General features: G+C 43.7%; 4 protein-coding genes across 6 annotated transcripts in view; 2 read left to right on the forward strand and 2 right to left on the reverse strand.

The window, feature by feature from the left end:
• The first annotated feature begins 30 nt into the window (after nucleotides 1-30).
• On the forward strand, nucleotides 31-3,802 carry Hr96 (Nuclear hormone receptor HR96). The gene is made up of 5 exons (XM_018015915.2): nucleotides 31-1,045; nucleotides 1,106-2,121; nucleotides 2,765-2,974; nucleotides 3,040-3,252; nucleotides 3,309-3,802. Exons 1-5 carry the CDS (start codon nucleotides 361-363, stop codon nucleotides 3,507-3,509), a joined length of 2,325 nt encoding a protein of 774 aa, XP_017871404.1. The 5' UTR covers nucleotides 31-360; the 3' UTR covers nucleotides 3,510-3,802.
• A 113-nt stretch (nucleotides 3,803-3,915) lies between these two features.
• On the reverse strand, nucleotides 3,916-7,931 carry Smg6 (Smg6 nonsense mediated mRNA decay factor). The gene is made up of 10 exons (XM_018015904.2): nucleotides 7,555-7,931; nucleotides 7,051-7,448; nucleotides 6,551-6,997; nucleotides 6,113-6,480; nucleotides 5,915-6,054; nucleotides 5,724-5,859; nucleotides 5,562-5,657; nucleotides 4,682-5,497; nucleotides 4,485-4,621; nucleotides 3,916-4,422 (listed from the first exon to the last, which is right to left on the reverse strand). Exons 1-10 carry the CDS (start codon nucleotides 7,715-7,717, stop codon nucleotides 4,280-4,282), a joined length of 2,844 nt encoding a protein of 947 aa, XP_017871393.1. The 5' UTR covers nucleotides 7,718-7,931; the 3' UTR covers nucleotides 3,916-4,279.
• A 331-nt stretch (nucleotides 7,932-8,262) lies between these two features.
• Nucleotides 8,263-9,451, forward strand: LOC108619383 (WD repeat-containing protein 91). Its single transcript, XM_018015947.2, has 3 exons — nucleotides 8,263-8,506; nucleotides 8,563-8,703; nucleotides 8,762-9,451. Exons 1-3 carry the CDS (start codon nucleotides 8,263-8,265, stop codon nucleotides 9,331-9,333), a joined length of 957 nt encoding a protein of 318 aa, XP_017871436.1. The 3' UTR covers nucleotides 9,334-9,451.
• The window catches only part of gukh (NHS actin remodeling regulator GUK-holder), a 45,043-nt gene continuing 43,406 nt past the window's right edge, over nucleotides 9,439-11,075 (reverse strand). For 2 of the 3 annotated variants that reach the window (XM_018015844.2, XM_089476516.1), the window contains exon 6: nucleotides 9,439-11,072. In XM_018015844.2, coding sequence (XP_017871333.1) covers nucleotides 9,958-11,072 — 1,115 coding nt within the window. In that variant the 3' untranslated portion in view covers nucleotides 9,439-9,957. The remainder of the gene's footprint in view (nucleotides 11,073-11,075) is intronic. The other variant, XM_018015850.2, reaches the window with a different exon arrangement.

Genomic DNA, 11,075 nt, shown 5'->3' on the forward strand with positions numbered 1-11,075 from the left:
GCTGAGATGTATCGATAGTTTTGTGTCGACTCAGTCGGAGAATGGTTCTTTCACAAACACGGTGCGAGAACAACAGAAGAGGGCTCCATTAATTAAAATGTGTGGTGATAACGAAACTTACTAATTTATACGTGTTGAAATCGCGGGGTGAAATGTGTAATTAAAGAGGAGGTTTGGAAAGGAAAATGTTTGAGGACGAACAACAACCATAAGTGCTATTAAAAGAAGTATCGCTAAAAGCTAAGCAAGTTTTCGCGGCCAGCCCACAACAAAGCAGAGCAATTAAAAAATCAATCACAATTCTAATTGAAAGCTGGGGAGACAGAAGCAGAAACAGAGGCAGAGGTAGGGCTCGGCAATATGTCACCCCCTAAGAACTGTGCCGTGTGCGGCGACAAGGCGTTGGGGTATAATTTCAATGCCGTTACTTGCGAAAGCTGCAAGGCATTCTTTAGACGCAATGCGCTGGCTAAAAAGCAGTTCACCTGCCCATTTAATCAGAATTGTGAGATTACCGTGGTTACCCGCCGTTTCTGCCAGAAGTGCCGTCTGAAAAAATGCTTGGATATTGGAATGAAAAGCGAAAACATTATGTCCGAGGAGGACAAACTAATCAAGCGTCGAAAAATAGAAAACAATCGTGCCAAACGTCGTATGATGGAGCACGGCGGATCCGATGCAGACGCAGATGGCGATTACAACAAGGTAGCCGGTGCTGTTGCCGATAGTAGCTCTAATGTGGACATGTATGGTGGCTCGCAAGACTCCCAAAGCTGCGGCTCACCCGACAGTGACGCCAATGGCAGGCCCACGGGACCAGCTAGCTCAACCACAAGCAGACCGAGTGATCGGCGTGCAGAAACTAACCCGTTGTTAATGACAGCCGATCAACTAGTTGACGAGATAGTAGCTGATCCAGATCGCGCTTGTCAGGCTATTAACAGACTAATGCGTACCCAAAAGGAATCTATCTCCGTTATGGAGAAGATCATTGAATCACAAAAAGATGCCTTAAAACTTGTATCACACTTGATCGATTATCCTGGTAAATATACTTGTACCCAAAAATGTATTGAAAATGTATTCATATTTTTTAATTTTGCAGGTGACGCACTCAAAATCATAAGCAAAATTATGAACTCGCCTTTCAATGCGTTAACAGTATTTACCAAATTTATGAGTTCACCGACAGATGGCCTTGAAATAATTTCTAAGATTGTCGATTCCCCTAAAGACGTAGTAGAGTTTATGCAAAACCTGATGAAGTCGCCGGAGAATGCCATTGACATAATGAACAAATTTATGAACACACCTGCTGAGGCTCTTAAAATGTTAAATCGTATCTTCAATGGCACAAACACGACAACAGAAACTGACCGGAAGCCCGTAAATGGGAATGGGGACAACAATGTCTTGGATAGTGGGGAGAAGGATTTGGGTCAATATCCGCAGTGTGACAAACAGTCGTCGGCAGTGCGCGTGGACACTGTCATACAGACCATGCTGCATGGCAGTCCATCGGGGAGCATAAGTAGCATAAACACGGGAGAGGCCGGGGTCACCTCGCCATTAAGCAGCATTGCTAGCCCAACCAGTAATATACCAATTGACTTGCACTATCAGTCACCCAGTACGACCTTAATGCCAGACGAACTGCCTAGCACATCGGGCAGTCATTCTTTGCCCTACATAGCCAATTCGCCAGAGTTCGATGTAAAGGGCTTTAATCAGCCCAGTTTTAGTGATGAGCTCAGCATGGACGGAAGCGTCAGCATTAACTCCATAGAGTCGGTGCTATCGGAAGTCATACGTCTGGAGTATCAGGCGTTTAATAGCTTGCAAGCTCCCGCTTCGCGCATCAAAGATGAACTGTATCATGCTGCTGGCGGCATGCCATCATCCTACATGAGTCAGGAGCAGGCGTATGGCGGCTGCAAAGGCACGCAGCAATATCTGCAGCACCAGCAACCAATTTGCGCACCGTCAAGCATTATTATGGAGCGCGACCTGAACGAGGCTGAGCAGATGAAGCTACGCGAGTTGCGATTAGCCAGTGAAGCCCTCTACGATCCAGTTGATGAAGATCTCAGTGCCTTGATGATTAACGACGAGCGTATTAAGGTGACCGACTACTCCATATTTTTGTCAAAAATCCAAATTTACACTCACACCTGCACGCTTGCTTATCTAATCGGGCGCAGCCAAAGGCGATAGACAGTTAGCACCTGGCGCATGAGTCAGTGCATCTGGCAGTTTCTGTGTGCCCAGCACGCACACCCTGCTCAATGTAAACAAAAAACATTAGGCAATGTCGCTATGAAATACACACACCTGTTGCTGAGCTAGGCCAGACACTTATGGATATCAGCAGTACGCACTACAGGCGGTTGATAGGTTTATCAGTCTCACGCAATCATTTCAACGGTACTATCACAAAACGTACTATCACCAGTCATAGCAGGCGCACATAAATAACCCCCAGTGGCCGAAGAGGCAAAACCAATTTCATGTTTGGCTGACTGGTAGCCTTTATGGCCATTGTATTGACTGTTTACCTCTGGTGTTCCGTTTCGATTAGCACATTTTGTGCTGCTAATTAGGAAAACTGATATATTTCGAAAAATGTAGAGCTCACAGGTGTACTACGCTCTGATAAGCGAAGGCGGCGGTTCTCAATATTGAATCATAGTTTATAGACAAACGCGATTGATGTGATAATTATTGTTATCATTTTAATTTACATTCAACCCCATTCACCCCATAGCCCGACGATGCGCGACAAAGTCCAAAGCTGTTACAGCTTATCAATCTAACGGCAGTGGCAATAAAGCGCCTCATTAAGATGGCCAAAAAGATCAGTGCATTCCGGGACATGTGCCAAGAGGATCAGGTGGCATTGCTCAAAGGGGGCTGCACCGAAATGATGATAATGCGTTCAGTGATGATATATGACAACGATCGAGGTGCTTGGAAAGTAAGTGACTGTTTCTCTTCACATATAAGTATGTTTGATAATTATGGCAAATACTCCTTGTACAGGTGCCACACACCAAAGAGAATATGGCAAACATACGCACCGATTTACTAAAGTTTGCCAAAGGGAATGTCTACGAAGAGCATCTAAAGTTCATTAGCACATTTGATGAAAAATGGCGAATGGATGAAAACATTATTCTCATAATGTGTGCCATTGTTCTTTTTTCACCGGCGCGAGCGCGTCTGATTCACAAGGATGCCATTAGGCTGGACCAAGTAAATTGTGCGCTTACTCACTAAATACAAATAATATTGATGGATCGTATTTTCAGAATTCCTATTATTATCTTCTGAGAAGATACTTGGAAAGCGTTTATCCGGGCTGTGAGGCAAAGAACGCGTTTATTCGATTGATACAAAAGATTTCAGATGTGGAGCGTCTGAATAAATTCATCATAAACGTATATCTGAATGTGAACCCTTCCCAGGTGGAACCTTTATTACGTGAAATATTTGATTTGAAAAATCATTGAGACAAATTTGGAATTGAGCATCAAATGCCACATAGAATAATCACTGGGCTGCTGTTGTTGTTGTTTCTATAGTCTATCAGCTACAATTGTTTTTGTTTTTCGCTTTAAAAGTTAGATTTAAATCGAATGTGATTATTAGATTTGCATATAAAACATAGTTTTTATATTTCTACATCAAAGAGAGTATATTTAGGTACAAAAAGCATAGCGAAATATAACATGTACACCTTTTAATTAGTTTTCAATAAACTATATTTAAAACCACACAACCACTTGAAGTGGGGAAAACAAAACTGAATGCGCAACAGCTGTGCCTTTTTTTTATGCCTGCCAGTTCCACAAATGCTTATTGCAATAATAACAAAATTAGCAACCGTTAACCCATATGTAAGAAAAAGATATTCAATGAAACAACCATTCAAATTTATTTTTTGTTTAAACGCAAGTCACAAAAGTAAGTTAAAATTTTGAAAGCAAATGTTGATATGTCAGCTAGCCAAACATCTCAAATCGTATGGATTTGGCAAAAACCTCACGCGTACCAATCGCAGAACCAGCAGAAATCGATGCTTTCTACTTCAAACGCTAGACCACGTCCCAATTTTACGTGTGCTACGGCTCTTGGCCGTAGCATACATAGTCAAATATGTCTAATGATGGTAATGTTGATAGAACACGTTCGCTCTTCACAGCAAGCATGCGCCGGGCGGATAAACCTATTACTTGGTAATTGTCAGAACGATATCTCAATTGCCCCTCAATATTGACGCTCAGGTTGATTCGCGGCAGTCGTTGGCCCATTGCAAGAACTCATCTAAGGCGCTGACAGCCAGGTTGCGGGCCAAAGCCTTAACGCGCAAATTTCTATCGGTGGTGATGAGCACCAGTTCGGTTTGAATGAAACATTTACCATCTGTAAGTAGACAATTCTGGATATATCACGGCTATCATGTATATAAAATGAGGGAGATGTACCTCGGCATTGCTCTGAGCTGGCATTCTTTGAAACAGCAACTGCGGTTGCGAGAATTTTATCATCATTGGAAGCATATTCTTCCTCAACGAGTGCAAACAACGAAGCATTTATAACAGATCCTTTTGTTGTAGCACATCTATAAAGAAAGAAAAGCATTAGAGGCGAACTTAAGATCATTTAAAGCTGATTGCCTTACTTAACGTTATGTTTGGCTGATCTTATAAACTCCAGTGATTTTTTTGCGCGCGATGATACCTCATCAAAATGATGAATGCGTTGTGTTTGCTTGGAGCTACGATACGAATCCAATTTGACGCCCTTAGATAGTCCATCTAGCTCTTTTACCACTGTCAGTGGTATGATAATCGTATATCGCTTGAATTCCATCGATAGCTTCTCAATATCCTCCAGACAATCGATAAAGCAATTGGTATCAGGCAACAGGTAACGTGGACGCACCTCAATGTACAATTTGGTATCGACCAATTTTAGAATTTGCTCTAGCTTGCTGTTGCAAATCTGCTTAACTTTGGCCTTTGCCTCGAGCTCCCTCTTCAACTTACAGAGCTGGGACACATCTGCATCTGCACTTATGGAGCAATTCGAGTCTACTTCCTCTATATTAGGCTCCGATGGGGAACTGTCCGTAGATGTGGATTCAACACAGCTGTCAAAGTTATTGAGTGCCACTTGCATGGCGGTGTTCAAATCCTCAACTGTAAAGTTCGAATTTATGGGTAGCTGCAATGATTCCTGATGCTGTATGTAAATCGCCTGGAACTGCAATATTTTCCGAATGCGTTCAACGAACTGTACACGCTCGGAGCCACGCTGGGCACCATCTCTGGCAGCAATATCCCGACCTAATGGCTCGAAGCCTTTCAACAATATATCCTCATCCAACACAACATTGTCTACTTTGCCATCAGTGTCCCTATCTACTTTGCTGTAGATAATTTCAAGGTGATCAAATAGAATTTGTAGCTCCGCCCAGCAGTCGATGAATGAGTGGCTAGTGAAATTTAATGGAATTATATTAAAAAACTATAAAACTATGCAAATTACGTTCGACTTACTCCTCTGAGCGCACAGGTTCCCAAAGATTTACATTAATGCTCAGCCACTGTGTATAGATCTTCACAAACTGCATATAGATATTGATGAGTGCTAATCTGCAATGGGACGATATTTAACAGATTTAATAGATCATATACTACGAGAGCACTAACAACACATACTCTTCATCTGTGAAGCATTGTAGATCGGTTGATTCGTCTGTGAAGCTGGCAAGCAATTGGTTGGCCCTATTAAGCACCACACCAAAAAATGTATTGGCAAAGTTGAAGCTGTGATAACGCATCTCACGACGATCAGCTAGAAATATGCAATTATAATCAGAAATGATCTGAGATGTTAAATCTGCATTTACCTTTAAGCTTGTTATGCTCCACAACGAATACGTTAAGCGCTACCATTTTCAAAATTTTACTCGACAACAGATTGTCATACTTTAAAGCCGAACTGAGTTGAATCTGCAGCTTACCCAGCTGCTGGTACATGCACTCAATACTGAAACAAAATAATTCAATTATAATAGACGTTGTGTTGAATCATTTACAATGCTTACTCAGTGGCTGTAAAAAGTTTTCCGACCAAATACAAATACACCGACACAACGCGTGCCACCAATTCCTGGGGTGGCATTACATCATAGCGGCTTACTTCTGATGTTGTTTTGTTTTTGGCCTTGGTTTTGAAATCGGTTCTATGTAGGCGTCTAATACCATCTGGATAGATCCAGATCTCAGTACGCATTTGCTTCGACTTCTTCGACTTGCTTGGCACGCAATGCATTGGCGACTGTTTCATCTCGGTTTCCTCAAATTTCCGGCGTATATCATCAAACAAATCAAGAAGGCTCTCCTTGGCTGATTGTATAGCATTTGAAGACAAAAGACTGCGCATATAATAATACACAGCATCGAACCGCTTGTGCTGTATAATAAATATTAGAAATAATGTTCAGTACATAAATTCAAATCAAAATACTTAAAAGAATGCATACATTATAAATGGCTATAATAGCCAGTTGATTGTACGGTGCTCCATTGCCAGGAATTAGCTCCTGCGCACGCTGATAGTATTTGGACGCCTCTGCAAAGTCTGTTGATTGCACCTGGTTAGCGCGATAGCGCGTCAAGTCGCCTAAACAGATAAGTAGACGCTGAGCGACTACCTTGACGGCGCTTTCACATCGTGCCGAGATGTACTTGTTCATGAGCTTGTCAAAAAGCGATCGATAAAACTTGATACTTTGATCAATAAGCAATAAAGTGTGACTTTGTGCAGTATCAGTATGTTGTCGCTTTAGATACTCCCGCACATTATAAAAGAGTAACTTCCAGAAGAATGCATCTACTTTGTGCTCACACACGAATTTGAGCTGATCCAGCAACAAGCAGGAAAAGGCCTCCTGCAGCTGTGCGTGTAGGCAGCAAAAGTTTTTCCAGTTCTAGAATCAATGTAATTATTATTTGAGTCATTCACTCGATTACAAGCACTTACGATAAGAATAAGATTGCGTTGCTGCAGTACCATTAGCTGATCGTACAATTGCACAATGATTTTTGCATTTGGCATGTTCAGAATCTGCTCAAACCAAACCGGGTGGTCGGTGGTAAGACGTACGCGTGACAGTGGCGACAACGGCGTTTGATTGTGCACCCGCGCAGAATGCGTACGGTTGCGCCTACGTGTTCCATGCCCAGCTCTCACGCTGTCTGCATTGGATGTGGCTATTATTGATGCGGGACTGGTATTTACCCGTAGTATGCCAGGTATTCCCAAATCCGTAGATTTTCTCTCCAAGGTGATGCTGGTTCCCCCGCTGGTATCCAAAACGGGTGCGGGTACCTCTCTAGACGTATTCCCAGCATTTTTCTTTGGCTTGCACAATATTTGGACTGTATATAAAAGATTGCGCGTGCAAACACAGATACAAACACACAATGAACAAAAATTGTCAGAGAATTATTGTGCGCTTAAGAGTGAGTCATGTCTCAAAAATACCTGGCCTTGTAATGGCTGGTGGAGTTGGTTCCGCATTTTCAGCATCCTCTGCTGCGTGGCTGTTGTGACTACAGCTTGCAGCGAATTTGTTCTGTAGCCGTTTCGGTAGAGTTCCAATGATTAGCGATATATCATTTTGATCTTTTGTTCCCTTTCGACTCATATTTTAAATGTTGCTTTTCCAGCTGCATTTATTCCGTTTTGGTTTTTTTTTAACGTGATTGGCCTTTGTTTTCGCTAATCAAAATATCACTCACAAGTATTACGCAGAAGTATCTCTACACAACTTTTAGTGTGACCAGATTGCACACATAAATTACATATGGTATTTAGCTATCGATAGAAATGCAGCCTATCAACAGCAGATGCTGGTGCCGTTCAGCACCGCCATTTAACATATCTCGAAGCAATTTTCAATAGAAAATTGGAACTACAAATATTTATTCACTTTATAGCCTACGGTATATGAGTTTTATTATTTTAAATAATATATTAAACCGAAAATCTACCCTGAACAATGTGACCAGCGTAGCGAAATACTTTACGGCGAATTCACCGTATGAGCTTCTTTTCACCTCGGACTTATCATACAGAAAATTTGGATCCACGGCGAATTGAATCATAAACACGGATGTTGAGGAGCTATTTTTCTTTTCTTAATAAATATTCCTGAGCGCTACATTGATATATTCTGTGTAAATAAAAATAATGGCTCAGGTTGCTTATATAGACAGCATGCTGCGAGAGTATCTAGTTTTTCGGGGGTACTCAAATACACTGAAAGCCCTGGATGTGGAGCAGCGAAACGAAAAGGATCAACATTTTCGTGCCGAGCGTTTAATAGAACATTTTAATGCTGCCGTGCAGTCGTCGGATCTAAAGGCGCTCCGCGCACTTTGGTTACACTTGGAGAACAACCTGTTTAGTAAGCTGGATCACACATATGCCACTGGTAAGGCTGAATGCTCTTCATGCATATTGATTTTTAATATTTTATTTATTTTGTAGCCGTCAAGAAGTTAGAAAACAGCCTGCTAAAGTATTATCTGGTGTCGGCGTACAGTAACAATAAATCTGACAAAATTTCAGAGTTCTTCAATAAATTGGCCAGCGAGCTGCAACAGCAAAGCGAATGGAAGGATTGGTTCTGTAAGAAAATCAACTATTTGGCTTTACAAGTCCCATTTAAAATGAAATTCCTTTTCAGTCTTCTCCTTTTGTAAAAATGCCGAAGAGTCGCCCATATTCGCCCTCTACTTTACCAAGCAGTGGCAGGACACGCTGCTGCTGTCATTGCGTAACTTTCTGACCACTGTCTACCAGTGCCTGCCACAGCCAACCTTTGTGCGAGCCGAGCAGGAGGCTGCGTACATGCAGCGGCTTCAGGACGACAACACCCGACTGCGCGCCCGCCTGCTGCAGCTGCAGCAGGAACAACAGCAGCAGCAACAGCAATTGGCCAGCGCATCTAGTTCACAGAATCTGAGCGGTGGCGAGGGCAGCAGTCGTCGTCGGAACGCGTGCCGACATCAACAGAGCCTGAGCGACATCTTGCCCTTTGACATCAGTCCACCGGGTCACATAGTTGATGACTTTTGTATTATTGCCTCCGAGGCGAACATTGTGGGCCAAGCCAGCGAGGGGCAAGCAAGGGGACTTAAATTGCTCATACGAAACATTGGGTCGGGCAGCTCCCCGGTGCTGTCACGCAAGGATAATGGCGGGGACAAGTCGTCCAGCAAGCATAGATCCGGTAGCGTAGGCCGAAGTTGGATTTAGTTGAGTTTTAAATGAATAAGCAGTGGAAAAGTTTTTGATTTCGTTAAATATTTTATTTATTTGCGCTTCCTCCTAATCGAATAGACGTACAAAATAAAGAGCAAATGCATTTAAGGTATTATTTAATTGCAATAAATAACGTAAAATTACAAATAAATATCTGACGAGTCGTGTATAAAATACTTTGATCTATACAAGCGGCACATTTTAAAAAAATACAATTTACTGTATAAGGGATATAATTGTATATAGCATTCATTCGGTAAGTATATTTATATCTAGAGCTGTATAAGCTGTATAATTTTGCATAAAGTAGCATCGATTTTGACTTGGAACGTAGACATGCGTTCCCTTTAATATATATTATATAAGTAAATGCTATTTTCCAGCGTCCATCCATCGGTGCTGAGGGGAAGTGGGCGAAGCGCCAAGTGCGATTGCTTATCTAGATTTACGTTTGCTTATGGAATATGTATAAATGTACGTATGTTCCTATGTATTTATGTATGTATGCATATGTATATTTATATGATTGCGGGAATTTCCCATTTTCCACCTCCCCCTTCCTTAGACGGACAACAGCGACAGGTTTGACCCGCATTTGCTGTCCCCATCCTCAATTCCTTAGAGCGCCGTCTCAAAAGCTGGCAGTGATGTGGGCGCACTCACATATTTATTGCTCTCTGCGCTGATTGCTCCAACTACTGCAGCCGAGGCACCGCCATTCCTGCCAAAGTTGGGCTTCAGCTCGCCCCGCATAAAGTTATTCTCCTCGGTTTGCAAAAAGAAATTCCGCTTCAGATCGAAACTGGAGACGGCCACGGAGCTGGGACTATTGCTGTTGGCTACGGTGCACGCCGCCGTCTCATCCGCCTCGGAGCCCGCCCGGGATCCGCCGCTGTTATTGGAGTGATCCTCGTCGCTGTTGGCCTCCGGTATTGTGGTTGACATGATGTCCGTGCGTGGCACAACGGACGCGACCGCTGCATTGGGTCCGCGTATTTTCGGCACAAAAGTCTTGGAGGGCGAACCGAATTGGCCCTGGCGCAACATTCTGCGGTTGGCAAACGTCTTTGGCGAGCCGCTCAGATCGAGCAGCTTTAAGCTGGAGTTCAGCGTTGGCTTCGACGCACCAGGCGTCGCAGTGGCCGTCTTCTGACCCGGCCCATTGGCATTGCTCGTCGGCGCCGAGGTCTTCTTGAGCAACTCCACGGCAGACACCTTGCGCTGCACGGGGCTCGTCTTGGCGGATTTGGCCAGCAACAGCTTCTTGAAGTCCATCAGCGTCGTCTTGCTCTGACCAATGCGATCCGCACATGTGTTCAGTCGCTCCGGCGCATCATCTTTCCAGTTGCGTGACGGCTGCTTCATGGGCGGCACATTCTCCGTGGCGCTCGTCTCAGACCGCGTGGGCGTTGAAGTCAGAAAGACGCCGTTGCCATTCCCTGGCACAATGGGCGACATGTTGCTGCCGCCATTAGCTGTTGCTGAAGCATTTCCGGGTGTGGCGGCTGCTGCGGCAGCTGCACGTGCTGCACGATCGGCACGTCGTATGGGCGTGGCATAGAGATCATCCCGGCATGTTGCATTGCCGCTGGACAACGGCTTTGGCTGGCTGCGTCGGCTCTGCAGTGTCCAATAAACGGGCGCATTGCGCTGAAAGGGCGTGGCATCGCTGGCCTGTGTATTCAACTGTGCGGGCTGCACTTGCTCATAGATATTAGAGAAACGTTGATACCCTA

Source organism: Drosophila arizonae, chromosome 2 (genome assembly GCF_054131065.1).
Source record: "Drosophila arizonae isolate 15081-1271.41 chromosome 2, UAZ_ARI_1.0, whole genome shotgun sequence".
NCBI classification, from domain to species: domain Eukaryota; kingdom Metazoa; phylum Arthropoda; class Insecta; order Diptera; family Drosophilidae; genus Drosophila; species Drosophila arizonae.